The sequence below is a fragment of the Cololabis saira genome, chromosome 17 (assembly GCF_033807715.1).
Source record: "Cololabis saira isolate AMF1-May2022 chromosome 17, fColSai1.1, whole genome shotgun sequence".
NCBI classification, from domain to species: Eukaryota; Metazoa; Chordata; class Actinopteri; order Beloniformes; family Belonidae; genus Cololabis; species Cololabis saira.
The window spans coordinates 11,245,251-11,262,927 of NC_084603.1; the positions used below are offsets into that span (position 1 = coordinate 11,245,251).

Below are 17,677 nucleotides of genomic sequence, written 5' to 3' on the forward strand. Positions count from 1 at the left end.
TGATCGTGCTGACAGCTGGAGAAGGCTGCAGGTTGCCGTGGTGGAGAGAGCCTGCAGTGGGGATCTGCATCCATTGCAGATACGGATGCACGGCATTCCTCGACCATCCATCTGTTAGCAGAAGCACTTAAAGCCCGTTGGTGTCCTTTGCCTCATTCCTTTTTTCCTGTTTCCTGTAGGTGGATATTTGCCTCTGGACTGTTTCCATGAGGAATGTGACTTTTGTCTGTTGAGGTTTTCTTAATCATGTGAGAGGAAAGTAGCATCTTTCACATTCATGGCTTGCTAGCTTACATTCCTTCGTCCTCATAGACACCTGGTTGTGTTTAGATCATTCTGGGTAAATAATTTTAGACAAAATTCCTCCATTTCTACACCGCCTGATCTCTTGGCTAACGTAGATGTGAGCAGTCTTCATGACATTAGAACGGGGGACATTAAGAAACGCAGCATACCGCGCACATTAAAGCCTCAACGTACTGACAATCTGCACGCACGACACGGCCTAGGACAAGCATCAAGTTCAAACCCCAGAGGTTTATTTCATACACCATATTCAGTGGGAGTTCTTCTAAACAGCACAACATTTTTATGCAGCACCGTCATTTGCTTCCTAAAACTAAAAGAGTTGGATCTAACTTCTGACCCACTGTGTGTGGTACAAGGAGAGAATAATCTTTATCACAGTCAGTTTCCATCTCAGGCCCCGATTACACGGAGCAAAAACTGTGGCGTTTTCATGCGTTTTAGCCGTTCGTTTACACGAAAACGAAGCTCAAAGTCACCAAAAACGATCATTTCTGAAAACTCCGGGCAAAGTGGAGATTTTCAAAAACTCTGTTTTCACGTTTGCTTGTAAACGGAGGGAAATGGAGATTCAGGCTTCAGAACGTCACATTATGAGACAGAAACGTCACCAGCATCATTTGTGTGACCTGTGTTTACAATTTGTTTGGCCACCGTCAATATTTTCTTGTATTTTACCTGTTTTATATTCTAAAGTCACACTTAAAAGTAACTCCACTTCTCTGTCACTCCAAACGAAAGACTCTCGTTCCGTCTTGGAAGTAACTGGCATTGAAGGCTGATTTATGGTTCTGCGTTACACCAACGCAGAGCCTACGGCGTAGGGTATGCGGCGACGCACACCGTACGTAGACTACGCCGTCGATTTAACGCGGAACCATATTATTCAAGCTTCACTCGTGTCATTTGTTGACGTTTTTTTCCAGGATTCTGATTGGCTAACATGACTTTACGCTTCTCGTTACACTGCCCCCTGCAGGTTTGGATGCTCATAGCACCTTAACAGCCTGTGTAAACGAGGATATTTTTCAAAACGTAGAGGGGGAAATATCCGTTTTTGTAAATACCCGGCTCTGTGTAAACGTGGCCTCAGTGGATCAAACTTTGGATAGGGGAGGATATTTTCTGTTGTGCAGGAAGCACAAGAACACAATTGTCATCCGTTCACCAATGTGAATTTGATTTGTTATGTTTCCACTGCCCACGCCGCACCATCCCTCTTGACTCCCTGCTGCTCCGCTGAGCTGATGTGAAACAGAGGCAAAGCTGATGAACAGAGATGTGTTAGACGCTGCCTGCTGAGGTGTTGTACTTTGAGGTTTCCATCCGTTTTCCAACATTTTACTTCGTCCACAACATTCTGGTTTGTATTGAAATAATGCAGTTAAGGAAAGTCATCATACTTAAAGTTGTGTTAGAATGTATACAGAGCTTCAGATTTCAGTTATCCTCAGGTCGGTGAGTGCGTCCCATCTGGCTGCTCTGCTGTGCAGAAATGGCCGGCTTTTATCACAAATAACGCAATGTTGCAGTGTTTTATACTTATTTTTGTCTGACTGTAAGAAAAATGACACTGGAAACATTTAAAGGAGCTTGAGGCAAGAATAAGAAATGTGACTCATTAGCGCCACGACGACCGTCAGAGCGGGAAATTCCGGCCCGGAATTGCAGCACATTTTGCAGCACACAGCCTGTTCAAGGCAACGGAGAGATAGTGTAGAGGGCTCATTCTTTTTGGTTTGGAACGCTTCATTTGACATTATTACTAGAAAACTTAAAACGTATACGAATTTTTTTCATAAATCCTGCCTCAAGCTCCTTTTAAAAGTGCCAACTCGTACTCAATTGAATCACCACAACCAATGTTGGCTCAGCTGACACCTGAGTTTATCATTAATAATCTGTGCTGTTTTAGGTTTAAGTTACTCGTTTTAGCATAAGCTCGTATATTACTGTTTGTGCTCTTTCAGGCCGTTTGATACACTGTTTTTCTTACCTGAGAACAGGTGGTCCACTGACGCACTGATATCAAAACCAGGTTTTAGCTTACAGAATGAGTTGGAATGAACCAGCTCAAAAAGAGGAGTTTTTTTGTTTTTTTAAATGTTAGTATTTTTTAAATTACTGCTGTTTTATAAAACTGCATTTGCTTAAGTTGCACCCCGGATCAGGCGCCTGTCGTCCATCTAGAAGATGGGTCATTGTCTGTGTGGCAGTAGGATGATATTTCCAACCAATGGTATTTCCTTTGTCTTGCTTATTTATACTTCATTTTGACAAGTGTGCTTCCTGTTTAATCAATAAGCCCTTTTTGACCTCAGTTGTGTATAAAAAGTGCTTCAGGGATGCTCGAGTCTTTGTCCTCCAGTTTAATGACACATAAACTCTAAATATTGTGTGCTGAGGCAGTACAGCAGGTCTGTTGCAGGCGTCTGGTTGTTTAGAGCGTTCTCAGCAGTTTGGATTCATTTGGAGCCTCGTGATGGAACACAGGTTCTTGATAATGGACTCTCTGCCCCCACCTCCTCCTCCTCCGAACCATCAACCCCTCACCCATTTCTTTCTACATCTTGGAGTTGTTTTTGTTCAGCCTGATTTACTTTCCATCCATAATGTTAGGTCAAATACAGACTTGTACCCGTTTCCCAAGCCCACATCACAATATGCTGGTGTGTTTACATTTCCTGCTCACCGCTGCAGACAGCTCTCCTGACACGGAGAAGCGTGCATCAAACAAAGAACCCTAACAGAGTGGAGTGCATTTTACAACTTGTCAAACCCAATAGGTTCTCTGGAAATGAAAAAAATATTCTTTGTATTTAGGTTTATTTAAGTAGTAATTGCTAAAAGTTAAAAAGTTTGCTGTGTTTAAAAAATTGCATTGCTGAGCTTCCATGTCTATGTCTTTCCCGCCACAGGGGCAGTACCAGCCTTCAGACCTCCTGTGCCCTGAAACCTACATTTGGGCACCAATAGAGCGATGTGTACCCCTGCTCGACGACTCCCGCTATGCTCGTTTCCACCAGGACCCTGATGCAGGTACAACCACACAATTCTGCAACTCACAGCATATAGAGATGGACTAATCTAGGGCTGAAACGATTCCTCGAATAATTCGAGTAATTCGATTACAAAAAATGATCGAGGAACTTTCTCTGCCTCGAGGAATCGTTTAATTTCACCAGCTCAAAGCATCGTATTACGCCCGGACTACATTTAATGCGGCACAACGCGCTGACGCCGCGCACGTAAAAGGTAGAAGAAAGAGGCGGCAGATATGTTTGGTTTTTGTAACATGCCATGCTCAGGCAATGAGTCTGCAATGGCCCCGACGGGAGACACATGTAGCTCAGTGCTTAACTTTTATTTTTAATCCACTCTATATTCTTCTGGTCCGTTCTCCTATATGTTCCCCCTCTAAAGCCAAAATTATTGTTCCTCGTTAAATCGACACAGAGCCTACGCCGTAGCCTACGCCGCAGCCTACGCCGTAGCCTACGCCGTAGCCTACGGCGTAGGCTCTGCGTTGGTGTAACGCGGAACCATAAATCAGCCTTCACCCGGTACATACATAGGTTCCTCTAAACATCTGTTCCCGCTACAGTTTTAACTAAAAGAAAATGTGCTCCAATACAGCAGGTCTCATCATTTTATTTTGAACACTGCCAAAACTCTAACTTAAAACTTAACTAGAACTTAAAATTTGCTTGACACAAATGAAAGTTCAATCGAAACACATGGGAAAAACACCTAACCTTTTAAGTGATGTGTGTTATCAGGTGTAATGGCATTTTTAGGTTAGAAATAAGAACATTTCTTGGTAAGATCCTTTAGTTTTTTGAGAGAAGGCGATGAATTGGGTCAACTGGTGTAAGTTCAGGGTTTTTAAATGCACTTTTAAATGAACCTACTGTATTATATAATTTAGTCCTAGTAATGTCAATTAACATCTAACATCTTATGTATATTTATAATTGCTATTTAACTAAACAAAAATATGTTTTATCCGATTACTCGATTAATCGATGGAATTTTCAGTAGAATACTCGATTACTAAAATATTCGATAGCTGCAGCCCTAGACTAATCTGTGTCCTGTCTCCTTCCTCATCCAAACTCTGGACAATCAGTGCAACACCAGAGATGTCAGGTGAAAATGTTTGCATGCCTGCTACAGAGGTCGTTATAGGAACTGACTAATGATTGTTGACGTGTACAATAAGAGTGGAGTGTGTCAAACACCGGCAACAGACAAGGAAAAGAAACGCTGATCAGCAGTAACAGGAGAGTATGAGACAAGAATCTGAATGTCAAATAGACTGGCTGTGATAGATGGAGCTGGAGATGGAGGACGTGTTAAATATGCTTTTATATCAGAGGAAGTGACAGGAGGGAGGTGCTGGTTGCATGCTGGCACCAGTAGAGAGAAAAGTACAATAAAATGATTCATATGGAGGAGGAGGAGAAGGAGGAGGAAGGTTATGAATGTGGACACGGAAGCAAATGTTGTTGAAGTGAGGTCATACCTTCACTGCCATGCAGAGAGGTGAAAATAATGTAACGGATAAACCGATCTCTGGCTGTTTCTTCCTCGTGTCCCCCGTGTCCTGGTTCAAACTGTTGGTTGAAGTGAAGGCTTAGTTGTTTAGCGAGACCACTCCACTCAGGAGGAAATTAAAGACGTAATAGACCTTAAGCCCTTCTGCCCTTTACAGCACGACCATCAAGAGCTTAGCCGGTGCTAGATCTGACCCTTTCCCGTCAGTCTGGCCTCTAATCCTCCAGTTGGCAAAAAAATGACCGAGGACTCAAGGTCTCGGAGTTGTCAGTTTTCACTGCGGCCGATGTATGTTTGTGTGTCTGTGGTTCCTGCGGTGCCTCCATTCGTGAGTGGACTGTTGATCTTGGGCCGGCCAGAGCAATATTTCAGGCCTCGCCGTCCAAGCGTTGTGTCATTACATTTCAGCGCTAGCTGGTTATCTCAGTTCTGCTGCCAAGTTGGACTGCGGTTCAAGAGAAATGGTGGGATGGAGGTTTCTGTCTCCAGGAACGCACTCAGTGGTTGGTCAGTCATCAGGTTGGCTCGCGCTGGCTCGCTGTAAGGCATGTTACAGTTTGTCTTGGAGGACTCCGGGCTGCACGCAGCAGTGTGGGAATCTCCCACATACACCGTCTTTTCATTTATTCAGCTTCTGTGGCCACAAAAGTGAAACGCTTGTAAGCGAGACAGTCGTCTGATTGTTAATTGTCATGAACAAAGGAGCATCAAACAGTGATTGTCTACTATTTAATTATTCTTCCCTGGTACATCAGCTGATTGTCAACAGTAGCTTGTTCAGTGTAAAAGCTCCTGATTTATTTATCTAACTTCCCGGATTAACAACAGAATTGTCACCTCAGTTTTCACATTTCTTCCACACACACTGAATTTACATTTTTGTAGCTGTTTTTTTTTTCCATCAAAATAATGGAAAAAAGACACATTGTTTAATTGTTGATAAGAAATAGAAGGTCATTCGCTCTAAAATTGGATTTTTTTTCTTCTTTTTTTCTCTTTTTCTTCTTTTTTTCCGCTTTTTTCTCTTTTTCTTCCCTTTTCCTTTCTTTTTTAATCTCGACATTTCAACTTTTTTTTCGACTTTTTTCTCGAAATTTCGACTTTTTTTCCTCAACATTTCGACTTTTTTCTCAAGATTGTACTTCAACATTAATCTCGACATTTCAAATTTTTTCTCGACATTTCGACTTTTTTCTCGACATTTCGACTTTTTTCTTGAGATTGTACTTCAAAATTAATCTCGACATTTCGACTTTTTTCTCGAAATCTTGACTTTTACTCTCGATATTTCGACTTTTTTCTCAACATTTCGACTTTTTTCTCGACATTTTGCCATTTGCCTTCATTCTAAGGCTTATACAAGACTTTTAATTTTTTGCGGCTCCAGACATATTTGTTTTTTGTGTTTTTGGTCCAACATGGCTCTTTCAACATTTTGGGTTGCCGACCCCTTCTCTAGCCACATGCAACTGGATGAATGGGAGAACTTGACCTGCAGAACAGTGTGTTCAAATCATAAAGGAAATGATTTTAAAAAAAAAGTAATTTTTCTAAGTCAGCTTTGTTTTACAGTAAGGGATTTCCCTAAAGTGGAAGCCCCATGCAGAGATCCCTGCGAGCACGTCTGCTTTTAGACTGTAAGAGTGGGCAGGCTCCAAGGCTGCCCTAATGAGGTGTGTAAAGACGGCTAATCTAAAGTTTACACAACTCTCCCCTCGCTTTGATTACACGCCTGCTGCTGACACATGGAGGGCCCAAGAGCCTCATTGTGACCTCTCACAAATGTCCGTACAGTACTACACACACGCGTAGACACATGCGCCGTGTGCAGCAACAGACGTACTATCTCTCTCACACTCGCAGAGTGTTTGTTTGACAGGGAGAAGTCGGGGCATTGGCTGCTCAGCAGTGTAAACATTTGCAGAAATGTGTGACCGATGAAGCCGTATTGGATGTGTAAGTGCGTCTGGCAGGCGCCGACCCAGATGCACGGGGTTACATATTTCATAAACATACTCCAAGTTGTGATTTGTGAAATGCAATTTGATATGTCAGAATGTAATAAAAGAGACTTGTGGCCTCTCTTATATCCCTGGCACACACTCACTCTCGCCCACTGCCCTCAGATTGCCTGCTCTCTCCACCATGCTGCTCTTTTACCACAAACACTTTGATATCTTGACCCTCTATCAGACTCTGTCCTCCTCTCCATCCTGATGTGTGCTAATGCTCCCATTCAGAGTGGAGAGGAGATGGCCGGGCCCATCTTTGTCTTATAATGCTGGGGTTAGTTCCTTCCTTTATTCTTTTTCACCTCTTCGAAAGAATGATTGCCATAATTTTACTAATCTTAGTTATAGGGCTGGGCGATTTTGGCCAAAAATAAAATCCCGATTTTTTTTTTTTTTTTTTTTTTTTTTTTTTTTTTCCTGTAAACCCGAATTTCGATTTCAATTTTTTTGGTAAAACTACAAAAGACAATGGAATAAATTGTTTAAAATATTTTATCTTTATTTTGAAAGAAAAATAAACAAATTTCCCTATTGGGAATGAAGGGCAACTGAAAGATACTGTAAATCCTCCTTGAGTTTAGTAAAGTGACAACATTTACAATCTTCTTGACCAAACAAAGTAAAAAATCGATTTTCCGATTTTCCTTTTTTAACATCGTCTTGATTAATAAATCCGTTTTAGATTTAAAATCGATTAATCGCACAGCCCTACTTAGTTAGGAATGGGCGGTATGGACTAAAAAATGTATCACGATCATTTCTGGCATTTATCCCGATAACGATAAAAATGACGATTTAAAAAAAAATACCAATTCAACTCCACCTTTTTAACTATAAATCTATCACCACATTCAGTCTTTGGAGCCCCCAAAACACTGCTCTAAAAGAATACTAAATGCTACTAAACTACACCAATTAAATTTAATTAATAAAAACCAATTTAATTAGGACACCTGTACTGCAAAACTGTAATGACTCAAATGAAACAAGTTTGAAATGTAAGAACAGATTCAACATTTATTCAAACTGCATGGCTTAAACAGTTGGATAACAGTGAAACAGCTAAAGTACCATTGTCCTTCAAGTTTTCTTAGCTTATAAAATCACAAAGTAGAAAAAAATACAACCTGATAAATAAAGAAACAGGACAAATAAATAAAAGTTCACTGAAAATAAAATCCAATCAGTGATGACCTTTTCTAATATAAATAAAATGTGCAAATTAACCTGTGGTTGGAACATGCCACAAATTAGATACTATTTTTTTTCGTAATAGTAATCAGAATCAGGAAAAGGTTTTATTGCCAAGTTTTCACACGAGGAATTTGTTATGGTGATTGGTGCAACACAATACAATTATAAAAACAAATATATAAGAGATAAAATAAAATGTATAAACAATAAAATAAAATGTAGACCAGAAATGTACAAAATTAGGTTTTAAAGTGCCGGGTGAGTCTGTACAAAAGTGACTTAGGAACTTAGGATGGGTAAAATGTATAGACAGAAATGTACAATGAGGTTTATAAAGTTCCGGATATGACTCTGTACAAAAGTTACAGGATTGGAATATTTACGTTAATACATTATATTCAACTCACATACATTATATCAAAATGTAACAACCATTTCCTTCTGTTTTTGCAGACTCTGCACATAATAGATGATGTTTGCTCCTCGTCACTCTTTATAAATCCAAACCAGTTCCAGATAACGTTTAACAACGAGCTCCTCGCTCTCAGATCCGCCTTCCGCCATGTTTGTTACACAAAAACGTCAACGGGAATTTATCGTTTTTACCGCGAGATGACAAATTCTTGGGGAATTTTTTTGACGGTATATGAACGGTAAAATATCGCCCATTCCTAACCTTAGTCATATAATATCCTTTATCCTGCTGCTTCCGTGGCTTTCAGCTGCTAACAACGTGCTCCAATCCTCGCCTCCGAGTCAAAGATCACTTCACTCACATGCTACAACACCGTCTTGGCCTCTTTCTTTTCAAACATAAGCTCCTGTTTCGGAGCGTTGTAACATTGGGTCTTAGGAAGCGGTCATAACCTGCTGGCCTGCCTTTGAGCAGCATCCGGTCGTCACTACGTCTTGCCAAAGTTTGAGATGGATAGGAAGAGAGAGAGGAGCGTGGCGAGGTGTCAAGGCCTCTAGCCTCAGCCCTGACCCTCTCACTCCCCGCTCCACCCTCAGCACTTCTCTTCCCCCTGACCCTTGAACTGCAACCTTAAGTATCTGTGTCACTGAACGTCCGGTGGGCCTGACGGGAACGGGCCTGGAGCTGCTCAAAACCAGGGGAGGCACTGGTGGAGGAGGCTAAGTGAATAAAAATAAAAAGGAACATTGTTTATGCGAGAAGCGGATGTTTGGATTTCCTAGAGTAAGAGAGATGGAGCTTCTGCTCAGTGTTACTGTTGCAGCTGACTTGAAAGTGCCGTGCAGATATCTGGTGTGTCCTGTAAAACCTTCCCTCTGTAATGTCTGCAGAGCTGGACAAGTGTAGCTGCGGTTACTGCTGTTAGCGCTCTGTCACCCTGACGGGGATCCTGCTGAGACAGATGTTGCCTGGCCCGAGGGAAGCAGGAGTTAGGAAGCATCGCACGTTAAATATTTTCACTTGCATCCCGTCAGGATACACTGATTCCTAATGGGCCACAATTCTGGCCATATGGAAGTTGCATAACATGTTTACGTCTTCTTTTAAATCCATTTTCCAGTACGGTAAGGCTCAAGTTGGTGCAGATTTTCTTCATTTAAAAGTCTGTTTCAGGCATTCCTCACTTTCCTGACTCAGCAGTTTTTGGGAAGAGGGGGGGTGTGTGGAGAAACATGGTGGTTAGGGCATCTGAGCAGGAAAATGAGGCTAATAAATAAAACATGAAACTACAGTGTGGTTTCAAAATTGTTGCTGAAATATGAAAATATCTTTGGGGAGTGTGAGAGCTGAGGAACCTCAGGGCTTTTTGCTTATAACAAGTTCACTTTCCTTCAGCTCGCTCTTCATGTAGGATCCGCTAGTGACATGCCATGGTGATATATACCCAGAGGTGGGTAGTAACGAGTTACTTTTACTCCGTTACATTTACTTGAGTAAGTGTTTGGACATTTTGTACTTTTAGGAGTAGATTTGAATCACTATACTTTTTACTTTTACTTGAGTAGATTTGTGAAGAAGAAACTGTTCCTCTTACTCCGCTACATTAGGCTACGTTGAGCTGTTACTTTTCTTTTATCCCTTTTATCCGCGTACGCGTCAATCTCATGACATCACTGGGTGATTCTTTGGGAAAAATGTTTGTTTTTGCATGTTTTGTCACATTTCCACAGACTCAAACACACACAGAGTTTCTATGAGTTCATGGGCTTGTTCTAGTTCTGCCTGGTTAAAAAAGAAAATCACAAAGGCTTGAAATTTTTTACTACTTGTGCTTAGTTTATTTTTTTTATTCTGTTATCATTTTATTTATTTTATTATGTATAAAAGTACTTGAATTTACTTTAAGATTATTTTAATTTAAGCATTTTTTTTATCAATTTTAATTTATTTTATTATTTTATTGATTTAATTTGCCTGAAGATGATTATTTTGTACTTTTGTCTGTTTGAATGGTTGTGTTAAAAAAATAAATCACACGTTACTCAACAGTTACTCAGTACTTGAGTAGTTTTTTCACCAAGTACTTTTTTACTTTTACTCAAGTAATTATTTGGATGACAACTTTTTACTTCTACTTGAGTCATATTATTCTGAAGTAACAGTACTTTTACTTGAGTACAATTTTTGGCTACTCTACCCACCTCTGTATACCCTAAACACACACATATCCATATATATATAGAGAGAGATTTGACACAAGGTGAGGTTTTACTAGACCAAACCTGATCATCTGAGTTTAGGATGCAGATGTTATAAATTACACGTTTTTTGCACCTCAGAAGTGATACAATTGGAGAAGGCTTAGAAAAGAACGGGCATGCATCGTACCTGTGTGCTCCGGCCGGGCCTGGCTGGCACCGCTCCGCTCCCCCTGGCCCGTTCTCTTGGCCTCGGCTACGAGCAGCTTGGCTGAGCTTTTCTGCCCTGAAGGCAGTCGGTTTAGTGTTGGAGCACAGGTCAACGTTTTCACCCTTTTTTTTTTTTCCATTAGACTCTCCAGAAGACCGTTCTTAGCTTCTCAACACACCGGACCGATTTGAGATAATGGGCCCGAGCCTGACTAACACGTCTCTCTGTGACTCAAACGTTAAAGCGCTGGGGAATTGGTTGAATGACTTCTCAGAATATTGGTGTGTCCTTGCCAAGTCACTCAGAGGTTAACTCGACGGTGCAAGGGGAAAATAAGCAGGTTTATTGTGTTGGATGTGTCTACCCTGGTCCTTATTGTGTTTTTACTAGGGCAACGATTCATTTTTTTTAATCGCGATTAATCGCATGTTGTCCATAGTTAACTCGTGATTAATCGCACATTTATTCACACATTTTTTTCTGTTCTAAATTACCTTCAGGTATTTTTTAAATGTTTTTAATACTGTTGTTAACATGAGAAAGGGCAAATATGCTGCTTTATGCCAATGTTTATTCAATTTTCCACAAAAAAAGCTTTTAACTTGAATGTAACATTCCTTCATAAATACAAACACAATATAGTCCCCAACTTTACACTTGTAAAGACCAACTTGAGATTCCTTGTTTTTTTAAGCAGCTCATTGTAAAACAATGAACCATATGCATCACAAACATTGTACAAGTGTGCATTGGTCAGTTAAATTTTCCATGTGATAATGTCTAACCTCATATTGAGGAAAATAAAAGGCTCAAAAAATATCCCCTTCTCCTAAGTGGGATAAAAACAGGGTGACAAAAAATAAATCACAAACAAATGAAGTGCACATGTAACAGCAGGGAGTGTAACTCAACCTATAAAGTGCAGTTGGGCTATAATTAGCTAATACTTCAGATTATTTGCTCATCTAACGTATTCAGGTGAGGAACCTCCTTCCCTCACATCGCGCTCTCTGGTATTTGAGACTCGACGTACTTCGATGGTAATTCATTTCAAATCGACATGCAAATAACTTTAGTCTTGTCGAGCGAACCATCCGGCATCTTTTTGAAAGTGAACTAGCCGTTCAAAAGTCCCTTTTTCATTCTCCATCTTCAGTTCACCAGACTTTTCCACAAACTACGGGTGCCGTCGAGCGCCAGAACTTATATAATGTGCCTTTTTTTTTTTCGTTTATCCTGCACGTTAATCGTGCGTTAAAGAAATTGTCGGCGTTAAGAGGACGTTAAGTTAACGCACCGTTAACGCGTTAACTTTGACAGCCCTAGTTTTTACTAGAGCTGGGAATCAATTCCGATTTTTAAGATTCAGAATCGATTATCACCATTTGATTCAATTCGATTTGATATTGATTTGGGTTAGTGTTGCCTGGATTATATGACTGTAAAATAAATATTGAAATAATAATTTCACAATAATTATTGTGAAATAACTAAGAAATAAATAACTCAAATAGGCATTTCAATATCCATTTAAAGTGCAAAAAAAGAAAGAAATTGCAACAGCTCAAGCAGTGAACAAATTATTTTAGCTTGTCTGATTTATTCTGTCACCAGACACACAGCTTGCCATGAAGCACCCGGCATTTTTCAGGTATTTCATGACAAACCGTGTCCGATAACAGAGAAACCAAACAAGCGATAGTAAATAGTAATAATATGAACTTCATTGAACTAATATAACATTTAGAAATTTAAGCTGAAATGTCCAAAGAGAAAAGAAAAAGAAAAGTTCATTTAGTTCAGGAGTTATCAAAACTACTGGGACTACTGGGATTAAAGTTCACCAGGCAAAAATGTAATAAAAATAAAAAAAATCGATCTTTAGACATACAAATCGATTTTTAGGAATGAATATGAGAATCGATTTAGAATCAGAAAATCGATTTTTTTTCAACACAGGCTCAGTTTTTACATGTGCTTGTTTGTTTAGGAGACACTCGGGCGCTGAAGGACGTGAGCAGAGCTATGGTGCTGCACAGACGGACCGTCATGCCCTACGCCGCCTACAGCCGCAAACGGAAGGGCGCCAGCGACGAGAAGGAGGTGCAGCAGTACGCCGGCCTGGTGGGCCAGGACTGCGCTGAGAGGATCCTGCTCTTCCGCTCCTAGACATGGAGCATCATATCACTGCAACTTCTTAAGATGGGGGGGGGTACGCAGTACGCACGTCCCAGCAAAGTCTGTGTTGTTTTTGTTCTGTCTTTGTGTGTCTTGTGTGTCTCTGAAAGTGCTCTCTGCCTCCTCTCCTCGTAGCCTCACCATGCTTACCTTTGTACGTGCAGGAGCACCGCTGTAGCCCATCACTGTCTGCTGTTTGTATGTCACCAGCCACATGTTGGTCTCAAGTCCGATCATGTTTTCAGTTCAGCTTCACGAGTCGGTGAAAACCTTTTTGCACTCTGCTACAGGCACCGGCCCCCTGAATGTTATTTTTATATGATAATCCACTACTTTGGACTTTTGCGCCATGCTTTATGGTAAACGAGCATCTAACTTCAGCTTAATCCAGCTCTGATTTATTTCAGCATTCCCCCTCTTGAACAGCTTATTCTGTTATATTAAATTTAAGAAAAACAAAACATCAAAGCAGTCATGGTACACCACCAAATTGTAAAGATTTTATCACTTGAGTTTATGTGAAGCCTCTGTATTTCATGTTTTTGTTTGGCTTAGTTTGTTTTCTGTGGTTTTTCTCTGCTTTTTTTCTCCTTCAAACCAAATAAAGGGGTTGAATACTCTCCCTGATGGCTTTCCTTTGCGTTTAAAGGCCCGATTCAGCCCTGATTCTTGCTCTGCTTTTCAGGTTCGTGAAACATGGAAATCCTGCGTCAGAGTCCCTTTGCTGGCACAAATGGTGTAAAATTTGACACGTACAGTAGCAGGAACACACACACCCGTTGATAAGTGCTTGTGTTAGACTTGTTGAATCAGGCCAAGCAACAGGTGTTAGATATACGAGCTGGCAGAATACAAATGTGAATGGCTCCTGGCCACCGAGCCCAGTGTCGGCAGCCAGAAGTCGGCTGAGCTCCTGTTAACAGGCAGGCGTCCCGTCTTTAAACACAGATACGCCGTGATAACTTCAACCACACGGCCGTCACAGCGGTGACTGGCAGCACACATTTCTCCAGTGGACATGGTAAACAGTTTATACATTTATTTGGTTGTGTAATGTATTGTAGCAGCTTTTAGACACTTTATTGGATGGTCGCTTTTCAGCCAGTGGAAGGAGTTAAAATGACATAAAAAGGTATAAAACTAAACACGACTGATAGTTTAGAAATGCAACTTAAAACCAGTTAAACATTAGAAGAATTTTGGTGAACTGTATAAATTGCAAATCAATAAAATAAAAAAATTATTCAAACCTAAAGAAAAGAAATGTTACAAAAGAGACACATTAAGGTTTGATGGTTTTTCCATAATCTAATAACTACTTGGTAATTAACAGCTTGTTTTGAACATGGATTGGGTCACACAGTTGAGCTGTTTAAGGAGCAAACAATGTTATCTAGCAAAAATTTAAGGAATCTATCATCTGTTGTACATTACATTTTTAAAAGCTTGAGAGCATATGGAGAAATCTGTATGCTTGGGTCAAAACTTTTTAAAAAAGGGTATCAAAACAAACTAATGACAAAAACTCATCACTGGTTCCATATAGGGATTTTCTTTTTAAATTAAAAAGAAAAAAAAATGTTTCAGTAATGTTGACTTGAATATAAGTAGAATGTAAATTTGGTATGGGTTAATTGGACAGTTTTTCTGTTGCATGAAAAGTTGAAGTGTTTTTTATTTTAGTAAAAATTTTGCAGTGACTCGATGTTGGGAAAAAGTAGGGATTAAAAGTTAAAACACATGTAAAAATGAAATAAAAAAGAGGAAGAAAGCAAAGTTAAACGTAAAAACCAAAGCAGCGCTGTGTCAGCGTTGCGTCTGCCCAGTAAACATACTTTAAACTCTCTCGTGTCTCACTGGGAGCCCAGTTGTGTGTGTCGTATCTGTAGTCCAGCTGCTCTTCCTGGATACCTGCAGTCGGTGGGAACCGCAGGCTTGACCCGTTCCAGCTCTGCTCACCGGTGCAGTCTGACCCGCTGCTCTTCCAACCCGCCTGTCAGCACCTCGTCTCCACGAGCCGCTGCAGCAAGCCGGGCCTTCTGAACTCGGCCCGCCTCCCCGTGAATTAGAACCCTTTGACGGGTTAATGCTCCGGGATGGGAACGCCGACGCTGGCTGGCAGCCGGGTTGGATCCACTGCGTCTCTCCCACATTAGGCATGCTTTCCCTGCACACACACACACTCCTGGGGCTGTCACAAGCGCTTTAAGTTATGAGCCAGCACTGTGGAGGACCTGTTTCTATAAAATCAAGTGCCCTGGACCAGTCAGCTGTTTAGTAACGAGACCATAATGTTGCAGGATGTACGATTGTGACACTGCTCATAATTCGTAGTGAGCTTGAGAGTCTGTGCCGACGATCCTCTGCTGCTGGAATCAGCCAAGGGTCAGGATCTGTACCGTCAAGGGGTCTGAGGAGACACTTCATGTTCAGTCCTCAGTCACATACATGCTCTCAGCGCTCTCTCTGGTTTATTTTAGACTCCGGTGATGCCAAACGGGCAGGATTTGTCCACCAAAGCAGCTGAGTGCACAGAATTAAAACCACACTTTAAGCAGCTGAAATGTTCAAGTTCAGATATAGATTTCATGTTTTCACAGATATGGAAGATTGAGTGTGAGTGAGTAATTATACAAGCGGTGAGCACTTTGAAAATGTCAGCTTAAGTTCAAGTAAATCCATGTTTATTTGGAGCATTTTTTTCTATTTTATGAAGATTTTCCTCCTCCTCTTCTTGAGCTGCGCTGTCTACCGTTGCCAGTTTTTTTTAGGTTTTTTTCCTGCGGCCAGATGAAAATGCCACAGGACCCACACAGGAAAGAAAAGTTGTCAGCGTGAAATGGAAAGGGATGGAAAAGCGGGCCTGAAGTTAAGGAAAAAGCCACTCTGCGCTTGAGGTTTTCCCTTTTTTCCAAGCCTGCATGGGGAATCAGAAGAGTTGGGACTAAAATTCACGCGGCCGTTTGCATGAACGCCACGAAACGTTACACGGTGTCCATGTAATAATTAGTCAAAAGTTACTGCCCCCTTGTTTAGTCCCGTGTTTTGTGTGTGTGTGTGTGTATTTTAATAGTGAGTCATGGTTAGACAAGTACACGCTTCCATGAGCAACAAAACAGCGCCATTATATATTTAATATAGATAGGATAAAAAAGAAATCAAACTTGTGTGGGCAATACTAAGTACCCCCATGATTCACAAGACTGTAGATCCACCTTTAACACAAGCGTTAACTTAAATTAGTCATTTCCTGTTTGAAGTTATCGATCTTTGACTTGGTCGTGGAGGAGCTTTGGTTCATTGGTTCTTCTATTTTCTTCACGTTTCTTCAGTCCATTGAGGATTTTAGGGAATTCACGTATGTGCAGCTCTTCATCACTGTTTCATTTGGATCGAGGTCTGGACTTCGACTTCGACTTTCCAAAACATGTATTTGCTTATTTTTCAACCATTCTGATGTAGATTTGCAAGTGTGCTTTGGATCCCGTCCTACTGTATGACCCGGTTCTGGGACAGATGTCGTCATGTTTGCCTCTGAAGGAATCTGGGAAACCGAGGACTTTGTGGTCGACTCATAGGGTCCGATTTACTAAAGGTTTGCGTGCGTAAAAACCTGTGCAAACTTGACAGCACCCGCAAACCAAAGTGCCAGCTGATCTACTAACAGCGTGCAAAGACGACTGCGTCTCTGAAATGCGCAAAATTGCACACGCAATTCATTTAGTACTTTTGCCCTGATGAATAATCAATATGGGGCGTACCCGGCAGAAATCCTAAATACTGGGAGGGGAAGATGCAAATTGCTCCATTTACCACACGCAATGAGATTTACCAAGCCTGAAAGTAATTGCGCGTATTGTGATTGCGTCTGTATTTAATACGTTCGAAAGGAAGGTGCTAATCTGCTGCTGCTGTTATTGTGGCAAGGAGGCGACATCCAAAATCAAAGAATATGCAGAGAGAGAGTCTTTATTCTGCTGCATGCTATTTTAAAAATGGTTGCACAAGTTTTATTAAAGGCCACTTTTTCTTTAGTTCTTCGCCTTATATCTTGCCACCTTCTTTTATTGTGCCCCCCTCCACTCGCCCACAAGCAGGCCAAGCCTTTGTGCCAAAACTTTGTATTTTATTGATTACTTATCTTATTGAACGTGAAATCATCCTTCGTAAATTACATTTAATTAAAACCCGTGCTTATTAATCACAAAACACAGGTTAAACATCATGACCAAATCCGCTCCGACCCGCTGTGTCAGGATCAGCGCAGAGACTGCAGCTTCGCCTGAATTATGGTTCTGTGTTAAATCGACGGCCATATGATGGTCCCGTCTGTCACACATTTACTGTCAGTGTTTGCTATATAATATATAATATTTGCAATATACTGTGGACATCTGAATAAAAACTTAACTCATAAATAGATGAATCAAAGCGCTCTCCAGCTCTGTGTCTGATGTCTTTTTCTCCTCAGATCATGCCGAGCACCGCCCGGTCACGCAAACCCGACCAATTCAATATTAAAATCAAATTCGGTCCTGTGGCCCGTTTCTCTATTTCGTATTTTTGATCTGTGCCTAAAATTGAAATATGAAAAACCAGACGTTTT

The 17,677-nt window shown here is 40.9% G+C and overlaps 1 protein-coding gene across 3 annotated transcripts in view; it reads left to right on the forward strand.

Annotated features, from left to right (window-relative positions):
• Positions 1 to 13,691, forward strand: part of LOC133463647 (arginyl-tRNA--protein transferase 1) — a 65,351-nt gene extending 51,660 nt beyond the window's left edge. For all 3 annotated transcript variants that reach the window (XM_061745296.1, XM_061745294.1, XM_061745295.1), the window contains 2 exons: positions 3,225 to 3,345; positions 12,884 to 13,691. In XM_061745296.1, coding sequence (XP_061601280.1) covers positions 3,225 to 3,345; positions 12,884 to 13,062 — 300 coding nt within the window. In that variant the 3' untranslated portion in view covers positions 13,063 to 13,691. The remainder of the gene's footprint in view (positions 1 to 3,224; positions 3,346 to 12,883) is intronic.
• The last annotated feature ends 3,986 nt before the right edge of the window (positions 13,692 to 17,677 follow it).